Source organism: Lathyrus oleraceus, chromosome 3 (genome assembly GCF_024323335.1).
Source record: "Lathyrus oleraceus cultivar Zhongwan6 chromosome 3, CAAS_Psat_ZW6_1.0, whole genome shotgun sequence".
Taxonomy (NCBI): domain Eukaryota; kingdom Viridiplantae; phylum Streptophyta; class Magnoliopsida; order Fabales; family Fabaceae; genus Lathyrus; species Lathyrus oleraceus.
Window position 1 is genome coordinate 215,274,895 of NC_066581.1, and position 21,829 is coordinate 215,296,723.

Below are 21,829 nucleotides of genomic sequence, written 5' to 3' on the forward strand. Positions count from 1 at the left end.
AAACTATATTTTCTTAATTAATATAAACTTTCCCATAAAACATGACTTATCGATCACTCAAAGTAATTCATAATCCTATACATTCTGCATGAATGACTAAAAAAAGTCTATAAACTTTTCAAGAATTTTACAAAAGATAATTTTTTCAAACCATAACTTTTCTTACAAGTTAAAGATCTAAATAATTTCCAAAGTTCTCATTTAACTTCTCCATAAACCAGTGAACACTTATAATAAGAACTTCTTTTTTACTAGAAACTAATTATAACTATATTAAACATGATTATCAATATACAAATCAATACAAAAAATAATTCCAATCTATACAAATCTCTAGTTTATATTTAGAACATGAGTTTTATCTATTAGCCTTATCTATTATGAGGAATCCCAATTCACAATGAAGAATTCTCATTCATTCTAATGAATCAGTTTCCGAACTTAAGATTTATAATAAGATTCGATTTATTATTCAAAAAAATAGGTCTTTCACATTCTGAATCTCAATTTGATAATCACGCTCATAAGCTAAAAATGAATCCAAACTAAGTCCAAGGGTAATTCAAATACCATCTTACCTACATTGCATTCTCACAAACTATAAACACCAATATAAGGCATTAACACTGATGCAATCCAAAGTTTTCCATCTTTCTCTTCCACTTCACTGATGAACTTCAACGTCTTCCCTTCACAATCTTCCAAGACTTCTAATATTTCCCCTTCATCACTCAACTTTATAGCTGCAGCATGAGGCTTCTTCGCCACCGACGCATGCAACTGCTTGAAATTTCCAAGCTTTAACAATGCTTTACCAGCCCATAAATTGGAAGCAATCCACCTTGCAAAGGGAGTTTCTTTGGCATGTAAAGCTACCCAGAACTGCCCTTCTGAATTTCTCCTTATATTGTCCGGAAAACCTGGAACAATAGCAAAAGTATCGACTTGGCCAGACTTAGGTCCATGAAGCCAAAGCCTCAGAATCCTGTGAGTCGAGGTTTCAGCTACCAGAAGAAATGAACCATCTTTGCTTAAAGCAACACCGTTGGGAAAAGCAAGGTCGCGTAATAAGACCTTCACTTCTTTTGTCGACTTGTCGTATTTCATTAACCGCCCAGTCTTGTCTCCACTAAGAAGTATAAGCATAAATTGCCTGCAAATTTTATCATGCTCGACATTAGAACACCAATAAAAACTATTTATTTAGGAAAAACGCGCAAGTGTAAGAATCACGTTTTGCACAAAAACAACTTATTAATCCTTTCATGCTTATTTCGTAAGAAATTCTTCATACTCAATAGCAATGTTGTTTTACAAAATGCACACAGAATTGATTATAGAGAGGGGGGTAAGGTTAGCGGTGAACTTACCTTCTCTGATATACTGTGCTCGAATCAGTGAAGTAAATCACATCTTCATCTTCACTGATGTCCATGTCATTGGTGAAGCGAAAGGGCTGTCCTTCAGCTTCTGTTGCTACTTCGGCGGCCAAACCCCCTGCAGGTCCTACTACTTTGAGGCCGAGGTAGGAATCAGCAATGTACAGATCTCCATTTTTCTTATCAAACTTCAGTCCTAGTGGCCTCCCACAAACATGCTCTAATTCTGGTGCAAATGGACGTACACAGTCCGACCTTGAAAATCATATAAACTAAACTCATAAGAAAGAAAAAATTCAAATATAGTTATGAGTTAGATCTAATGTCATGACAGTCAACCACAATAATACCAGGCAGAGTTTCATTTGAAGCATAAGAGACTAACATAATGATCAATTTGTTAGAGCAATTTTCCATTTTGCACAATTGAGAATAAAAGGTAGTGCTTTGTAAGTCAAATAATATTCTCCTCCTACCCTTATGTTCAAATTAGTTGGAAAAATAATCATGTAGTTGGTACAACCTAGGGTGCTTCATATCATGCTACTTAATAAACTCCATTTTCATAATTAAATACTCAATAACAAATCAGCTCACAACATTGGTCCTAACTCTTTCCTGTCTTAAATTACTGCATGTGAAACATGAAATAAAGGGTAAAGTTATGGATGAAAAGTTAGAGAATAGATCTATAATAAATCCCCATAGACACTCTTCTATATCTACAACAAATCCTTTCATCACATGCTTAATCTATGAAGCAGTGACACAACACCGACACATCAACAATAATAATAATGGGTTGGTGTCAGTGTCATGCCGGACACAGATTTATTATATAAGTGATATAGAATGCTCAAGTGATAGTAGAGCAATATATAGAGGAAGTAAATAAATGCAAACATAATAAAGAAGTATAATTCCGAAGAGTCAAGAGATCCTTAAAGCATAAAAATTGAAGTATCCAAAGCAAATATCCACAAAAAGTGTATAGTCTCAATTCTATGGCTAATACCTATTGGAACTTGTGACGGCAAATTGAGTCCAACCACGTTCCTCTCCTTCCCATTTCAGAATCCGACCATCGGCGACTCCGGTGTAGGGTCCATCACCGAGACTATCAAAAACAAGACTCTCCGGACCGACGGCTCCGGTGACGTGGAGCAAGTGAGCAGCATGGAGGTGATCCTTGGATCCAGGAATGGGAAGCGGTGTAAAGAGGTTTAGTGGGTTGAATAAGGTGAAGGTGATAGCGAAGAGAGCGAGGAAAATTGCAGCGGTAATTACCGTGGAGTTCATGAGGAAAAGGAAAAGGAGAAGTGGTACCAAAGTTGGAAAGTCAGGAAATGAAAGAGATAGTGCCGGTTGTTAGTACTGTTTTGGTTTGAAACGTGCGTGATCAGCGTCCACGAGACGGACTTACCGAGAAAAATCCAATAACTCTCGCTCTCACCTTTCATTCTTTTTTTTTTCTTAAATACTTTAATGAGAATTTTTTTGGGGAGACTTCCTTACCCTGGGTAACTTTACCCAATTGAGTTGTCTATGTATATTGGTTCAAAAATATATCACCTGTCATATATTAACATTATTCGAAAATAATTACTATCCATTGTCAATGTAATCTTTTACACAGTCGATTCATCATCATAATCCTTTGTATTATTTTATAGGTTTTTAAAATAAAAGTCAAATTTATTTTAATATCCAACGGATAAAATTAATTGATGGTGTAAAATTCTTTTACACTTTTAGTGTATATCAATTAAATCCTATAATTATTTATAATTATATATTTAACTCCTTGTTTTATTTTGTTTTCAAGTAAAATTAGTATGATTCAATACAAATGTATAAAAAAACAGCATTTGCTATTCCTACACCAAATACTTACATCGTATACACTATTCACAGTATAAATACGGTAAACAGTGTATTTTAAAAATAAAATAATATTTTTATGAACAGTATTTTGAACAATACATGAATAGTACGTGAACAGTACACATGAACAGTGTTTATGAACATCACATATGAACTGTGACTTAAAATAGTAAAAAAATTGATTAATGAAGTGACGAAGTTGGTTAATAAACGTTCAGATATTAAAAATATTTTTTAGTGATAAATCAAAGTTGGTTAATGAAAAGTAAAAGATTGACTAATGAAATTATGAAATTGTTTAATGAACGTCCAGACATTAAAAATAATTTTGAATAGCCACCAAAGTTGATTAATACAAGTTATAAAATTGGTTAAAAAAATTATAAAATTAGTTAATAAACATTCAGATAATGAAAAATAATATTAAAAAATAATATTTTTTAAAATTTTTTTAAAAAATAATATATTATTATAATATTCTACTATACTTCATTTCATTAAGTTTGTATACAAAGAAGAAGAGTCAACTGTACTTGTGTTAGTATTTAATTTAATTAAGAGCTGCTTTTAAAAATGGTGCTTTTACTTTTTGTTTAATGATTAATATAAGAAACAGAATAATAGGTTTCTTTTAATGTTTTGATTTCTGAATAATACACTTATATGGATACATTTAATATAATTTATTTTAAACTTATTTGTGATATCAAATAACAAATTATAATTTGTTTTATTAATATATAAAAACACAGTAAATATTAGATTTATAAATATTAGGTTTGATGTATTATATTATATAAACTAATAAAAACTATCAAAAAGTTTATTGTTATATAAACTACAAATTATTATTATTATTATTATTATTATTATTATTATTATTAAAATTATATATATATATATATATATATATATATATATATATATATATATATATATATATATATATATATATATTTCTACATGAGAAAAAGATGATGATCGGAGAAGTTAATATGAGTTTTACGTTGCGACGGGGTTCCGTTTCTGATGTGGTGGATGAAGCTAACATGCAAGGTTAGTACTCAAACACTCAAGTTATTTATAGGAAACGTCAAAGTGAAGTGGAATCTTAGAGAAATGAGTTGTTTATCTGTTTTGGCATCAGAGAGTGAGTATTTATAAGTTGGGAAGAATTGGGCCTAACTGACACTTTACATTTGGGCTTTGATCCGGCTCAGAACAGTTGCCACAAGCTTGCTATGTAGAGAAGCGTATGAAGTCTTCGGACCAGACCGGGAAAAATTACGCTTTTGTCTCTCGAGTTGGGTAAAGAAAAGTCATGGGACATCTTCGGACCAGACCATGCTCACTGAGATGTAGTGAACCATTCTCGGTATGTCGTCATGCGATAAGAGTAACCAGAGACAATAATCCACACATTTGTGCACTTGTTGGATGCAACACACAAGATATGTGCTTTAATGCTAGAATCATCAGTTTGAACCACATTTGCAGAACTAGATGAGTCATTCTTTTTGTTTGGACATTCACTCTTCCAATGGCCAATCTATTTGCAACTATAACACTAAATTGATTTCCGATTCTTGAATTAAAACCTCTTATTTTCAGAGCCTCCATTACTCTTGTTCCACCCACGATTTTGACTCCCTTTCACATACAGATTGTTGCCTTGAGTTCCTTTCTCTACACTTTGTCTCCTTTGAGAATGGGACAAAAGTGTAGCAGTAATCACACCAAGACTAATATTGTATTTCCCATAGGTAAGAGCAGTCACCAAGTGGTCATAAGAACCTGGTAACGAGTACAACAAGATAAGTATATTGTTGAATACATTAACATGTTTCTAATTTGATCCTTCCTGCATCTTTAGACTATATAGTCGTTGTTTCACGAATAATTTATTCACCAGTGTCTTCGACATATACTAACTCTCCAATTTATCCTAAAATTGTTTCGACGTCATCAGGTCCAGGATATGATACACCACCTCGTTTGAAACACATAGGTGAATCAATCCTGCAATGTTATCCTTTATCTCTTCCTAATCAGTATCATCCATGTCGTTCGCTTTCGTCTCACACAACGCCTTTTTGTAAACTCTAATGAGCTAACAGATTATTAATCCTCATTTGCTATAATTTGAAATTACTTGTCCCGTCAAACCTTGCTACTTTGAATTTCGCAGCATGGTTAATCGTCATCTAATACCAAATGTTAGAAAAATAACCAGTAAAAAATAATAAAGTGAATAAAAGTAACAGACAATGAACATAATTGATCTTTGTGAATGAAATTTTTTCAATGGTGTCTACCTCTGCGACTATAGAGCAGTTATAATTCCTTTTATTTTGTCTAATAATTATGAGTCATACTTAATAATACCCATAATAATTTCCAAAATATGAGTCATAGTCAACAATAAGCAATTGTAGAAATTAGACGAAATTACTGAGTAATAAAAAAATAAAGAATTAAAAAAGGTCTAATCGTGTTTAAATCGATAGTTTTTTTATTTCTAGTAATTTTCAATTGATATTTGCCAATTTATGCGCTCTGCATACGCCCCCTCCTTTGTTAATGTTGCACAACCTGAGTAAAATTGATAATTGTCTGGTAGAAATTATACAATCTATGTGAAGACGAATCTTTATAAATTTTATTGTTGACAATATTTAGTACACTTGGTAAAATAATGAAATGATGTGATGGAGAAAATATGACGTAAAATAATGAAATGATGTGATGGAGAAAATATGAAAAAATATAAAATAATATTGAACTGTGGCTGCAGGGATTCGAGCCCAGGTCTCCACGGCCACAACGTGGAATTCTTACCACTAAACTACAGCCACTTGATGTTAGTGCAAAGGAATATTACAATACATAACTGTTTTTAATAAAATTGTTTTTTTATTATTATTCTTGTAAAACGTTCATCTTTATTGATACAAAAAAAAAAACTCATAAGATTTTATTTATGTTGTTGAGATTGTTCATATTTGATTATATATGGTAATAGATATTTCGTTTACTTTACAATTTGTTTTATCGAGTTGAATGGAACAAAACTCTTCTAATATACTATTACAATTTATTTAAGATCTATCAAACTACATACTATCGGATTGTTAGTGTTACACTCCAAACAAATGTTTAGTTTTAGATACGAGTAAGCATGTTGAAAATCTCACATTAGAGCACGAATTTTTTTTAAATTCCAACCTATGAAAATCAATGTCTACCAACATTATCATTTTACCCTTATTTTAAAATTTAACACAACTAAAAATACTTATTCTTTTGTTAGATCAATTTACGATGTCAGATTAATTGGCATATGCTCTATAAGTTAAAGAGGTGGCGCCAATTGGATTGACTTATGCATCAAGTGTTGCCAATCCAATTGGTGCTCGTGTGTTAGGTTTAAGAGGAGGTGCCAATTGGTCTGGCACCTATGTGTGTTGTATAATTTTTTTTATAAAAACAATGTACATTTTAGATAAAAGTTGAAATCAAACCAATTGTTATTAATATTAATATGCGTTTACATACGAATACCAAAAAGACTAATGTTGTTGACCGAGATGACCTAACCGACCTCCGATACCACATCCCCTAACTACACGTACACGTGTCCCTAATCCACGTTGATGATTCACCCTAGGTGTTTGAGGATTTGAGGGCCCATGAACATCACCACCACCTGCAGAAGATTGCCTAAGATATTCAGACAAATTCGGGTAGTTATGTGCATGCAATGAAGTGCTTCCGCCATAGCTGAGTTCGTGACTCATGCTAGAGTATTGGGTTGTGTTTAAGTTATTGGAGGGAGACCAGGACGATTGAAGGGCGACATTGGTGTGAACGATGCGTCAAGGAAAGGTTGAAATGATTGTTGTGGTGTTTGGTAGCCATATGGTTGTTACATGTTTTGGTTTTGTGATGTTTGAGCTTCTTGGCCACAGTAGGAGGAGGGACAATTGGTGTTAAATGATCGCTGAGTGTTTTGGCTAAGGCGGCTATGGTAGGGTGATGTGTTGGGTGCATAGAGATGTTGGGTGTCTTGATGATGATCTACTTGTTAGTGGTGCTACGGGGTATGCTCTTAGTATTGTGGTTTGGTATTTGACATGTTAAGGTCATAGGTTTGTTTGTTTGTGGGCCAAAAATTTTGATGGGTAGGGGGTTGTTAGTAACTCATCTGGCAATGTTGTTAGGGTTAGATGTTGAACCTTCTTGTTTGTAAGTTACATGGCGTGGGTCGTATAGGTATATATCCTTGGCGAGGAACTCAAATCCAACCGATATGTACCAAGCCATATAATTACGAGTTGGTTTTTCTTCGATTGGCATCACAACGTCAATAAGACATGGTCTTCTCGGTGCTTCCATTTTTGATACTCAGATCTAGAGAAGCTTTGCCAAGGGTTAAAGTTCCATTGGTCGTTAACTTTTTGTAGATGCCATTCTCTGAGGTTTGTCGGGGGATCTGTGATGTGTTGAAGCATACCGAACTGCAATTTAACACAGTCACTATGGTGCATCTCCAAAGTGGTGAATCTTATGATCGGTGTGCATGCAGTCCAAACGGATGCATCTTGTTCGTTGATTTTATGGTCATGATCTAAATTTAGATATGGACACCAAATGAACTTAAATGTGAAAATATATTAGATTATAAAATGGGTTATATTAAAAAAAAAATATTACGAATTAATTCAGTTAATGGCAATACATCTACTGGTCGAAGGTGATCCAAGAGATTGCGATACTAGGTAATACAGTGTCTGGGACATCTATTGTAACTCATACCACGAGTCAACCATATGCACCAAAAAAGTAAATGCATTACCGTGATATGTCAAGACATTTTGCCACAAAAAAGTGGTGAATACAGGGTATTCTCTAACTCATCCGTCATTTCAACATTACCGTGACGAAATTAGATTGTCAAATTCATATGTAAAAAGGTGGGTGGATAACATACTATTAGAGTAATGGACAAGGGAATTTGACAGAGGATGTCAATGGGGCCACATGACAATAAACCTTGTGGAATGCATGAACGACAAGACCATGTCTCCTTTGAGAATGGGACAAAAGTTTAGCAGTAACCATACCAAGATTGATATTTTATTTCCCGTAGGTAAGAGTAGTCACCAAGTGGTCATAAGAACCTGGTAACGAGTACAACAAGATAATTATATTGTTGAATACATTAACATGTTTCCAATTTGATCCATCCTGCATCTTTAGACTATATAGTCGCTGCTTCACGAACAATTTATTCACCAGTGTCTTCGACATATACTAACTCTCCAATTTATCCCAAACTTGTTTCGACTTCATCAGGTCCAGGATATGATACACCACCTCGTCTGAAACACATAGGTGAATCAATCCTGCAACATTATCCTTTATCTCTACCTAATCAGTATCATCTATGTCGTTCACTTTCGTCTCACACAACACCTTTTGTAAACTCTAATGAGCTAACAGATTCTTAATCCTTACTTGCCATAATTTGAAATTACTTGTCCCGTCAAACCTTGCTACTTTGAATTTTGGAGCATGGTTAACCGCCATCTAATACCAAATGTTAGAAAAATAACCAGTAAAAAATAATAAAGCGAACAAAAGTAAAAGACAACGAACACAATTGATCCTTGTGAATGAAATTTTATCAATGGTGTCTACCTCTGCGACTATAGAGCAGTTATAATTCCTTTTATTTTGTCTAATAATTATGATTCTGTAGGGTTACATTGTTACATGTAATATATATAATATTAGGGTCCAATTTAAAATAATACCCTTGAAGTCTCATCATCCCCGGCAATCTACCCATGATAATCTCCACAATATGAGTCATACTTAATAATACCAGTGGCGGAACTTGGGGGGGGGGGGGGGGGGGGGGACGTGGGAAGGCCACGACCACCCCTCAACTTTTTTTTTTAATTCATATATATTAAATTACTCAAACATCCTTATTTTAAATTAAAATTATTTTTTATTTTTTATTTTTCATTCAAAGTTAGGTTAAAATACAGATAAGGTAAAAAACTCATACCTTTCCTTTCTTTCTCATATGAGTTTGCTACCGGCACCGGAATCAGAACAGATTAAAGTGATCGGCATCTAACAGGTAAAAAACTTTATTCATTCTTCTTTTATAAAAAGTAACAAATTAAAGTGATTGCTTGATTTGTGTTTTTGAGATTTTTAGGGTTCTTCTTTTTTGATGTGTTAAAATAATCTATATGAGGTTTATTAAGCCAATTCATAACACTGTAATTTACAAATATAGTTATACACTGTAATAAGGTTTATTTAATCATTGTTGTTGCTAATTCTAATAGTGAAGTTACCGGTATTTGAAAATGGATTAAAGTTGATTAATTAAGTTTATTAATTTTTTTCTCTTTTAATTTTTATGTTCTCTAAATTGATTTTTGGATCTGATATGATATTATAGGAGAGTAAAGATGAATAATATGAAAATTGATTCTTTTTTCAAAAGGAAAGCATGTGAAATTGAAAGAGAAGAGAGAGATGAAGAAATTATAATCCCGACATCCGAATCTGAAACAGTTCTCGAGAATCCAACAATTGAAGAGCATCATGGTTTTGAAAATTCTTTGGAACACGATCCTGGAAAGCGTCCTCCGATTTGGCAATATCCACCAAATCAAGTGGATGCAATACGAAGAGCTTATCTAAAATGGGGTCCATATCAAATTCATTTAGAAAACTATCCTTTGTCCGGTAACGAGGATCATCCGAGAAGGTTTCAACATACTTGGTTTAGCATATTTCCATCATGGTTACAATATTCACCATCTGAAGATGCTGCATATTGCTTACCATGTTACCTTTTTAGCAAAAAACTAAATGGACGTCCCGGATCACTTGTCTTTATTTCTATGGGTTTTAGAAATTGGAAGAAAGTTAGGAATGGAAAACATTGTTCCTTTCTTAAACACATAGGGAAGGATCCTTGCTCACCACACAACAATGCAATGAAATCTTGTCAAGACTTGTTGAATCAAGATGGTCATATTAGAAATGTTATTCAAGTGCAAAGTTCAAGTCAAAGAATGAATAATCGGTTATGACTCAAGACTTCAATTGACACTGTTCGTTGGTTAACACTACAAGCTTGTGCTTTTAGGGGTCACGACGAAAGTAGCAAATCAAGAAATCAAGGTAACTTTCTTGAGTTATTGAAACTTTTAGCATCCTACAATGATGAAGTTGCAAAAGTTGTGTTGGAAAATACTCCACAAAATTGCAAGTATACTTCACATCAAATTCAAAAAGAGCTCTTGCAAATTCTTTCTAGTAGGGTGAAAAAGAGTATTCGTGAGGAAATTGGTGATTCCAAATTTTGTATCGTTGTTGATGAAGCTCGTGATGAGTCAAAAAAGGAACAAATGGCTCTTGTATTAAGATTTGTTGATAAAGTTGGTTTAATACAAGAGAGATTTTTTGATGTGGCACATGTTAAAGACACCAAATCTTTAACTCTTAAGAAAGCAATATGTGATATACTTCTCGACATAACCTTGATGTTTCTAACATTCGTGGCCAAGGGTATGATGGTGCTAGCAATATGATAGGAGAATGGAATGGTTTACAAGCCCTCTTTATGAAGGATTGCCCTTATGCATACTATGTTCATTGTTTTGCTCATCGATTACAACTTGCATTAGTTACATCATCAAGAGAAGTCAAACCTGTTCATAAATTTTTTGAGAAGCTGATCTTTGTTGTGAATGTTGTTTGTTCTTCTACAAAGCGTCATGATGAGTTACAAGATGCCCAATTAGAAGAAATTGCTTATTTGTTAGAGATTGATGAGATTGTAATTGGTAAAGGTGAAAATCAAGTTGGTACATTGAAATGAGCTGGAGATACCTGTTGGGGATAGTAAGACCCCAATTTTGTCCCTAAGATCCCTCATGGCATCACATCATATCATATCATTGCCTCAAGGATCATTGTGCACCTTGCCTTCCTCCTTGTGGGTGGGTTGTCTTTTGAGAGTGGTTCTTGATCACCAAGCATGTTTAGCATATGTATATCATTGCTTTTCATTTGTTTACTAACCAAAAGTACAAAAATATTGTCATCTAACCTTGTTACTTGCAGATGAAGCAATCTAGGTCAAGCAGTCTAAGGCATTCATTGAGCTATGGATGGTGGTCATTTTGAAGAATTTGGGCACCATTGATCATTCACAAGAGTTCATATGAACCATGACATCATTTTGAATCAAGATCTCAAGTGGTAGAGGCTTGAACTTCATCTGATCACAGCTAAGTCAACTGAAACCCTAGAAAAGTCAACACAAGTCAACTGTGCATTCAATCATGGATTTGAAGGTGGGAGATGGTTAGAGAGACCTCATTCATGTCCATACAAGTCTCATTTGACATTTCAAACATCAACATTGGAGAATTTGAGGTCAGATGAAAAGTTTCCAAAAATAGTAAGTGACCTGTAATTTCAGACTGCCAAAAATGGAAAGGCCTTCTCCTCAAGTTTACATCATCATGCAAGCTTCAAATCAAATTTTGTCCAACGTGAAAGTTGAATATCTTGCTCTCACCTTTCCAAAAAGTCCAAGAACATGAATTTCTCATTTGTGGTTGAAGAATTATGATCAAATCATTGCCAAGAAATTTTGAACTTCAAGCTTGCATAACTTTTGCATCAAAAGGCCAAATGGAATGGTTCTTTTTGTGACATTTCCATATTGATATGCTCTATCATAATTATGCATCATATTTCACTAATTCTCATCACAAAAATATTGCATTTTTCACTTGAATTAATTTGCATTTTTGGAGGGAAAATATCCATTTGAAAAATATGCATTATTTTCACTTCAAACCAATTACACTTGCCTCTAAACAGGTTTTGAACTCATTTCCAATCACAAATTCGCACTGTTCCATTGCCTTGCATGAGCATAAGGGTGATTTTGGCAATTTGTATAAACCATTCCATTTCACTAATCCTTGGGTTTTTGGTTAAACATGATTAACAAGTTTGATTAGCAGATGGTATTTAAGCATAATCATAACAGAAATGCTAAGAACAACTTCACAATTTCAGATCTGAAAATTTCACTTCATTATTCTCTCAACTTTTTTTTCGAATTTCTTCATAAGCATTGGCTGGTTCTTGGTTTATTCATCATCTCCAAGCACAATTGAAGATTGTTAAAGCAAGATCTTGAAGAATTCAAGCTGAATCGTGGACTATTGAAGCACATGAACATCCATGGCAGCTGAGATTTCTGGACCAATCGAGCATTGCTAAGCTGTTCTTCATCATCCTTTCATCTCTCTAAACATTATGGAGCATCTGTTTTAACTTGCCAGGACCTGAGAAGCACGATTTCACTTCTGCATCTTCATTGAGGTTAGATTTCGACTTCCATGATTCTTGAAATTGTTGGATGCATCTTGTAGATCTTTGAACATAGGTTATGCTGAGCTTTAGATCGTGAATTTTCATTGAGTATTGAGGTAGTTATGATGATTACAAGTTTGATATGTGAAACTTCCATTGCTCGATTCTCTAAACATGTTTAGAATTAGGTTAAATTGATGCTGGATTATTGATGTGTGATGCAAGATGAATCGATTGATATACGTTTTGTGAATTTCTGTGCACATTGGATCTTGATGATGATGAACATGATGAATGAGTATGAAGGTCTAGGGTTTTGCATTTCCAGATTTCATTTGATCTTCATGGCGCGCTGTGTGCATGTGTTTTGGTGTTTTTCGCCATGTATTGGTCCAGGTGTTGGCTGCTGATTGGCCAGCGTTTCAATTAAATGAAACGCGGCGTTTTAACATGGCGCCATTTTCAAACTTCAGCGTGGTTCGATTCCGGCTGTTTGACATTTCCAAATGTTTGCCTTGCTTTTTTAACTTGTGCTCATATATTCATGCTATGACATTTCATGTGATTTTTAATTTTTCATCCACTTCCAAAAATCATAACTCCAAAAATACTGATCCAAATCACATGAAATTTTTTGCATAATGATCTTCATGATGTCTTCTATTTTCTGGATATTTTTACAAAATTTGTGCACGGTTGAATTTTGTTTTAGCCTAGGGTTTATGTTTGTATGTCATACCTTGTACCTTGCTTGCTATTTTCTTTGTGAAATGATGATGGTTAATCCAATGAACATGAAAATTGACATGCATAAACTAGACTCATTCCTGGTCATTTTGGTATACAGTTTGCATTTTTCTCATTTCTGTATGTTGAGTTATGATGTGATCAATGGAGGTGTGACAATGTATGTCACACCATTTCTTGTCCAACTTGCTGATTTTATTTACCTTGCCAAATAAATGCCAAATGATCTGAATATTTGCATGATGTTTCTTCTGGATGTTAGGATTTATCATGATTTTTTGTAGAATTTTTGGATCCATTTCCCATTTGTTTGAGATTTTCTTTGCTGGTTGGTCATAATTGGACTTTTGTTGAGTGTTGAACTTTCATGATTTGTGAAATCCTTATGCCTTATAATATAAGCTTGAAATTTTGCACATTGATTTTTAACATGTTGAAGTTCATTGTGGCTTTGGTTGGAGTCATTTATCACTTGTCATCTCTGTTTTAGGGTTGCCTTAAGTTGATGCACCATTTGTGCTTCCTTTGAGCTTGTTTATGCTTACCTTGACTTGATGAATTTCATTGACTTGTTTATACTTGTCCAAATGCCATGATTTTTGGTGTGCTGATCATTTGATGTGTGCTGTTTAGCCATGTTTTTTCTTGAGATTTATTGAGCCATTTTGGAATTAATATGCCTTTGATCATTCTGTTGCTTCTATGTGGGTTCAACTTGCCTATCTTGACATGATTTGTTTATGAAATGAAATTGGTAATTGATATTGATATGAGACCACTTGGATATTGTTCTTGATTGATTAATCTTGATTTTTGTAAATTTTCATGTTCTGTTTTGGATTATTTCTCCTTCTTTGACCCTAGGCCTTGTCCTAGTGGTTTGCTTCTCATGTTTGAGTTTGTTTTCAGGTTAAGAAGTATATGGCTTTAAGGAGATTAATTCACATGGCTTGAGTTGGTTTGTTTGATTGTTATGGACTAACTTTGACTTGTTTTGTAGGTTGCTCTTAGCTCATTTGAGTTGAGCTTGTGCCTTGCACAATGTAGCCTTAATTGTTGATTGTGTATTGTTTGTTGACTGTTGGATTATATGTTTGACTTTTTAGAATTGAGTACTGATTGAATTGGATTGTTTTCAGGTACATTAGTTGCTTAAGTTCATTTTGAACTTGCTCTTGCTTGGTTGCTTAACCAATTAGGTATAATTTCTCTTCTTCATGTAGTCTGGAAGACCTGGTCTGTTACTTGGCCAGGCACCTGTCTGAAGTCCTCCTTAAGAGGCAATGTTTGTGATTGTTTATCTTTGTCCCCAAGCAGGAAAAGTCCTTTTGATAAGGCAATTGGTAGATAAAAGAGATGCGTAGTCCATCTCCTACTATTCTGTGTGTCATCCCTTTTCTCACATTACATGTTGTAGCATTGTGGATCTTACCCCATAATCTATAGAGTCATTAACTTGTGGAGAGAGTTCCAACTTTCTGAACTCCCACACCTTCTGATATTCAATGCTCTCCCTGACCAGGGATAAGAGCAATGGGCCACACCCCTCATATCCTTTCATCTGCTTCACCTTAACTCTCAATGTTAAGGTTAAGAGCACCACTTACCCCATTCCAGTTGACTTTAAAGTCTAACCCTTGCTTGAGCCTAATTGCTTGTATATAGTGTGTGCTAACTGAATCATTGATTGCTTATTGGTTCATCTGTACATGTTTGCTTGTTTGCCTTTGTGTATTTACCATCATTAATTGTTCATTATTGCATGATCATCATTTCATATCTTTGTGATTTGTTTGAGTTTGCCCATTGAGGAATCAACTATAAGTCCATTCATTGGCCATTGATCCTATGATTTGGAAGGGATTGAGTGTAAGACCATTTCATTGGCCACTTATGTCCTCTTTACTTAGTGCTTCTGTTTGTTTGTTGTATGTGAGGATTCAATTGTAAGCCCATGTTGTTGGCATTTGTATTCCTATGATCATCCTTTGGAGATTAGAGTAAGTCCAGATAGATTGGCATCTGACATCCATGTTTTGTTTTGTTGAGTGAGATTGGAATAAGTCCATTTATTGGCATCTGGTATCATTGTTTTGTTTTAGGAGATTGGAATAAGTTCATTTATTGGCATCTGATATCCCTGTTTGTTTTAGGAGATTGGTGTAAATCCATTGATTGGTATTCGGTATTCGCCTTTGTTTGTGAGATTGGAATAAGTCCATTTATTGGCATCCGGTATCATTTGTGTTGTTTTAGGAGATTGGTGTAAATCCATTGATTGGTATCCGGTATCCGCCTTTGTTTGTGAGATTGGTGTAAGTCCATTGATTGACATCCGGTATCACCTCGCCTTTATTTGCTTACTTGCATTGTTGCCTCATTCCAAAGGACACACTTGAATCATCTTCTATATGATTTCAAGAGGTGAACTTCTAGGAAGTTTTACACTCCTTCATCCACATCCTTTTTGTCTCAAAACCCCTTTTCACTTGTTGACTTTTGAAACTTGTAAATGCATAGTATGCAAACATCTTCATGGCTTTTCAAATTAGAAACCTGGACCTTAAGTCCTTGACTTTTCAAAATTCATTTTCATAACACTTCTCTGAATTGAATCTTAATCATATTTTGACCATCCTTTTGTGAATACTCATAGTCAATTAACTTCACCCATTCAATTGTTTTGTGGCTTTGTCCATTGTTGATATGTTTTCATACATTAGCCATAGGTTTCAATTCTCATAGTGGTTGATGTAAATCTCACCACATCCTTAGTGAGTTGATTGTAAGTCTTCCATACTTATTATAGGGTTAACTCCTCACTAGTATGTTGAATCCATCCTTGCATGGTGGATTGTTGGTATTGGTTGAGTTTTCTCCCGTTGATAATGAAAAGCCTTAGTGCTCTTGTTTTAAAATGAACTCACTCATATTTTGGAAATTTTTTAGCCGAACTACGGCGTTTTGATCCTTTACCTTTTCATGGAAAGGTACGTAGGCAACGGGTTCATCCGTTCAAACACAAAAATAATAAAATTGTACATTCTTTTCTCATCTTCCCAATCATGTTTGCACAATATGTCATAAACAAACAAACATTTTTATACAACAAGTGTGAAAAGGGCTCCCTAGGAGTACCTAGGACGTTTTGGGTGCCTAACACCTTCCCATTGCGTAATTTACCCCTTACCCAGATTCTCTGATCTTTTCATTAGTTTTCTATGTGTAAAACTTCTTAGGCTTTTGTTCGCTTTTTAGCCAATCCTTTGGATAAATAAAAGTGCGGTGGCGACTCGATTTCTTTGTATGTTTTGCTTATGGTTTAATCAATAAATCATATAGCGACGAATACACCGCTACAGAAAAGTGGCGACTTTGCTGGGGAAAGGATTTCCTTGGTGGTATTGCCTACTTTTCACCCTTGTTGTATGATATTTGTTTATCTGTTATTTGACATATTTTTGTACAATTTGGGATAACTGTATTGATTGTAATGTTTGAATTGCTTGATATACATTTGCTGTTTGCTTTGGTGATCTCTATGAGATGAGTTCTATACCCGAACTCGAGTGCACCTTAGGATAGGAGAATGGCGTAGTCTTGTTGACTGGTGTGGAGTATTCCTTGGCCAGTTGACTTGCGAGTCCATTCACTTGGTGGAGGTCATGTTGGATTAATAATGTCACACAAGTTATTTGTGGTTAGGCATTATTCTTTCAATCATGTGCCTTAGAAGCCAAGGACCATAGTTTACCAAGCCCATCTTGGCCTATTTTAGGACGTAGTGCGGAGGTCGTTCAGATGTCAGATCTGATGCGATTGTCACGCGATACTACACTCATAAGAGTCTCTCTTGAGAATATTTTTGGAATACGAGTATTCGTTCCTCCGATAATATCCGAGAGATGGGACGATGATTATGGGAACCTCTGGTAGAACATGTCTGGCAGGTTGAAACCCTAGTACACTCCCTTTGGGTGGTTCTTAACCGAGACTCCATGCTCGTGACTCTCAGCAAACCCGTGATTCATGGTTGAGTCGTTCAGACAACCTTAATATCAATGGAACTTGGGCGTTGATAAGGTGCAAACCATAATCCGCCAAAATGGATGATTGATATTAAGGATGTTTGAGCCGGTTCATGTACCGTTAATATCAATGGAACTTGGGTGTTGATAAGGTGAAAACCTAAATCCACCAAAATGGATGATTGATATTAGGGATACAATGAGCTTTCCCATGACCTTTGTCTGGTGTGCTTTGCTTGATCCTTGAGTGTGATTGTTGCATTCATGCATTCATGCATTCATCTGCATTCATGTCATCAGAAAAATCAGAAAATTTTCAAGGAACTTAAAGGGTTTATTTGCAAAATTTTCAGACATGGAAAGACCAAAAAGGCATACAAAGAAGTACAGCTTTAGACAGCCTGATGTGAAAGAGTTAAGGAATCTGACATCTTATGTATTAGATCCCTTGGGTTTCAAAGCTCGCTATGGGAAGCTTCTGCCTCTGTTGACTACTCAGGTTGATGAAGGGTTGATGAGTGTCGCTTCCGCGAAAAACAACCGGCGGGACCCAAATAAAAACACAACACAGAGCCGCCACTGCGCGTTATTTATCCCAAAATAGGGAAAGGAAACGCTCAGAGAAACCTGGAAAGGAAATGGTCTCGCGACCAAAGAGAAAGGGTAAGGGAGTCGGTTACGCAAGGGGAAGGTATTAGCACCCCTCACGTCCGTCGTACTCGACGGGATCCACGTTCTAAAAAAAAGAAAAGGTTGCTAAAACAAACAGACAAACATCATACACACACGCTAAGACAACACAAGTGGGGTTAAGAAGAAGAGAGCTCGAAAGGACGTCGCATCCTATGCCTACGTATCTCGTCTGGAACGAGAATCAGAGCTGCCGTAGTTCGGCTTACGCACGCCAAACAACACAAAACGCACAAACAGATGGCAAACATGGAGCCCGACAACCACTTGATGGAATTACGTCAGCATCCGAACCAAAACACGCACAAAACGGCAAACGTGGAGCCCGATTGCCAATCACTGGACTTACGTCGGCATCCGAACCAAAACACACAATCAGATAACAAGCAAACATACACAAAAAGAAAAAAAGGTGCCCGGAGAGGTCTCGCACGACCTCCTGGCTACATACCTCGTCTGGAACGAGGATCAGGGCGATGTAGTTCCCCCTCAAGGGAAAGAAAATCTAGCCAGAAACCAAGGGAAGACACACTACCAGGGAGCTGGACTCGAGCCTAGTGTTGTCATGCATCATTACCCTACGTTGGGGTTTCTACCTACTTGCACAACTGCAATCTAATCCTATCCAGGAAGAAAGCATACAAGCATACAGGCAAATAGAGCAAACAAAGCATTTCAAACAAATATTCACATAGCACACACTATAACCAATCAAGTGAGGCTCACACAATGGGTTTGACTGCCGAAGCAAGCCATCTGTACATGGGTAGTATTCGCTCTTAACCTTGCCATTACGAGGCTAAGGTGAAGCAGATGAAAGGTGAAGTGAGGATGAGACCTCACAGCTCCTATCCCTGACCAGGGAGAGCTTTTAGACAAAGGAGCGTGGGTCCAGAATGGAGGGACCCTTCTACGCTCAACGACTCTGACTCGATTGTGCAACAGCACAGGATCTTGGGTTTGTGTCCCAATGCATCAACACACAGCCGTGTGAGCAGAGGGACGACTCACAGAGTAGTGGGGGATAGATTGCATATCCCTTGGCTTCCACCAATTGCCTCATAGAGGACTTCACCTGCTTGGGCACAATATTAAACAATCACAAACATCGCCTCTTAAGGAGGACTTCAACATTTTTGCCCGGCCAAGTAACAGGTCGGGTCTCCCAGACTACATGAAGAATAAAAGTCCTACCTCAAGTGGTTTAAAAACCAAGCAGCAGCAAGCAAGTTCTTAAAGAACTGTAAGCGACTAAATGTACCTGAAATCAATCAAGTATCATCAGTACTCAGACAAACAACAATAAACAACAAATGTTAATCAGTCAGACTATACAGATTAAGCAACACAGATTAATGCACACAAGTGCAAGCTATAAGCTCAAGCTCAAGCTTCACAACCTACAAAACAAAGTCAAATTAGTTTTCAACATCAAACAATCTCAATTTAATTGACTTGAATCATTCTCCTTGAGCATTATGCATTTCATCCTGAAAAGTCAAACCAAATGTGAGAAACTAGACCACTAGGCCAAGCCTAGGGTCCAAAAGGGAGAAAAAAATCTAAACAGCAAGTAATTCTCAACCAAAACCAAATTAACACAAATAGAAAACAAATGCAATTGATCCCATACTCACATCATTTACCATATTCATTTCATGACCAAAACAAGTCAAACTAGGTCAAATGCAACATCCAATGTCCAAACAGAATGACTTCCATCAAAAGCATACCAAAACAATTCCAAAAATCCTCAAATAATTCACACCTAAACAGGACCTATTCAAGGTATAGCATGTCAATTTTCAGCTCAATTGGACAAAATAAACTAGGTCAATGAAAATCAAGAAATCCAGACACAATTATTCAAGCCAATTCAAGGTATCAACACATACATTCACTTCAAAAATTCATAACAGAGTGAGAACAATTAAGAAATGAATGGGACCAAAACAGTGATGTCCTACAATGTGTCAACAATCAGCATACCAAATTTCACATTCATCCAAAACCATATGAGAATTTCACACAAGATATACAAACATGTGTCACACAAGCTTGCACAATGAGCCAACAGAGAAGAAAAATATCAATCAAATTGAAAATGCCATAGAAAAATCCAGAAAAATTCACATAACATCTCAACATATCAATAATCATCCATGCAAAATTTCAATCCAATCCAACAATCATAGGCCAAGCAAAAGAATTCATGAAGTTGACCTAGCTAGGTGTGACACACATTGTCACACCTAGATTCAAAAAATCATATCTCAATCCTCAGGTATCCAAAAATCACAAACTTTATATGTAAATCACCATCAACATGTCTAGAATGAGCTCAAAAAATTTCAGGAATTTCTTTTAATGTATGAGCATTTCATGATGAATATGGTGAAACATGTAAAATATACACACAAGTCAAAGATCAATAGGCCAGGTCAACATTTCACCATGCACAACTTGTGATATCATGCTCATAAAAAACTAGAGAGAAATTGGAAACTAACAAAAAAAACCTCACTATTTTTGGACTTGTAATTATGTTTTTATGATTTTTTAAAGATTGAATGAATTGTTAAATAATTATTGAATGGATTAATTTAATTAATTTGGACCGAGTGGCAAACTTGTAATATCCATCTGCCATGCCAAAACGCGTGCGTATCATTTTTACGCTGGAAGCTCGTGATTGGCCAGATTCGCGCGGCAAACATGATTTGAAAACGGCCAGGCCAGCGTATGGATCAAACTAAGAGATTTTCCAGAAATCTCATCATCTTCATCGCATATTTTTCCAGAATCCACATGAACACATGAACATCAAATTCTCACCAAAATCAACATGCTTATAACCGTTAGAACCGTATGAACACCAGGATCACGAATATGTAATTATTTTTCCCTAATTCCTACTGTACGCACGGGATCGATCGAAAATGCAAACACACATCAAACTAAAAATCAAGATAACTTTCTCTACAGTTAATCATTTCACAAACTATTCATATCAGGATGATCTACATGGAACGAACTACAAGAAGCATATCACAATTAAAGCAATGGTGAATTTCGAATCCTAACCTTGTTGTGATGGCAGAAGTTGTTCTTGAAGTTTCTTGATCCAATTGCCAAAAACAGTTGAAGATGAAGCCTTAGGAAGGTGATTAGAACAATCGCTTCAGCTCAAAGTTGCTTCTAACGGACAGAATTCAAATTCACCATGGATGAGCATTACTTGGACAGTCACGGATCTTGAGGATTTTGATGTTGCTTTGCCAAAACAGTTGAAGAAGAAGATCCAAGGAAGAGGCAGCAAGAAGAACCACACGATTTGGTGAAGAATTGGAAGAGATTTGTGGATTTTTGTTCTTGAATGTTCTTGAGTTTTCTTGAGAATTGGAGGGAAATTTTTTGCAATTTCTGGTGAATTGTGATTATAATCAGAAGTTTGTTATGATTAGGAATTTATACTTCCAATTAATCAGCTCTTAATCATGATTTAACCAAAGTGCAAGGTAATTAGCAAAAGTGTCACTTTCAAAGCAAGGGCAAAATGGTCTTTTCATATGAGCTCTGTGACAGCTCATTGACAGCTCACACACTCTCAAAATGACATGTGTGATCTGTTGCAACTTGTCCCATAGCCATTGGATGTGTATTTTGGAATTTCAC

At 35.6% G+C, this 21,829-nt stretch overlaps 1 protein-coding gene and 1 non-coding gene across 2 annotated transcripts; both read right to left on the reverse strand.

Annotated features, from left to right (window-relative positions):
* Positions 1-447: 447 nt before the first annotated feature.
* Positions 448-2,828, reverse strand: LOC127126406 (protein STRICTOSIDINE SYNTHASE-LIKE 10). The gene is made up of 3 exons (XM_051055332.1): positions 2,395-2,828; positions 1,371-1,634; positions 448-1,153 (listed from the first exon to the last, which is right to left on the reverse strand). Exons 1-3 carry the CDS (start codon positions 2,676-2,678, stop codon positions 592-594), a joined length of 1,110 nt encoding a protein of 369 aa, XP_050911289.1. The 5' UTR covers positions 2,679-2,828; the 3' UTR covers positions 448-591.
* A 3,218-nt stretch (positions 2,829-6,046) lies between these two features.
* On the reverse strand, positions 6,047-6,118 carry TRNAH-GUG (transfer RNA histidin (anticodon GUG)). The gene has a single exon. It is a non-coding gene; the product is annotated as a tRNA-His (tRNA).
* Positions 6,119-21,829: the final 15,711 nt, after the last annotated feature.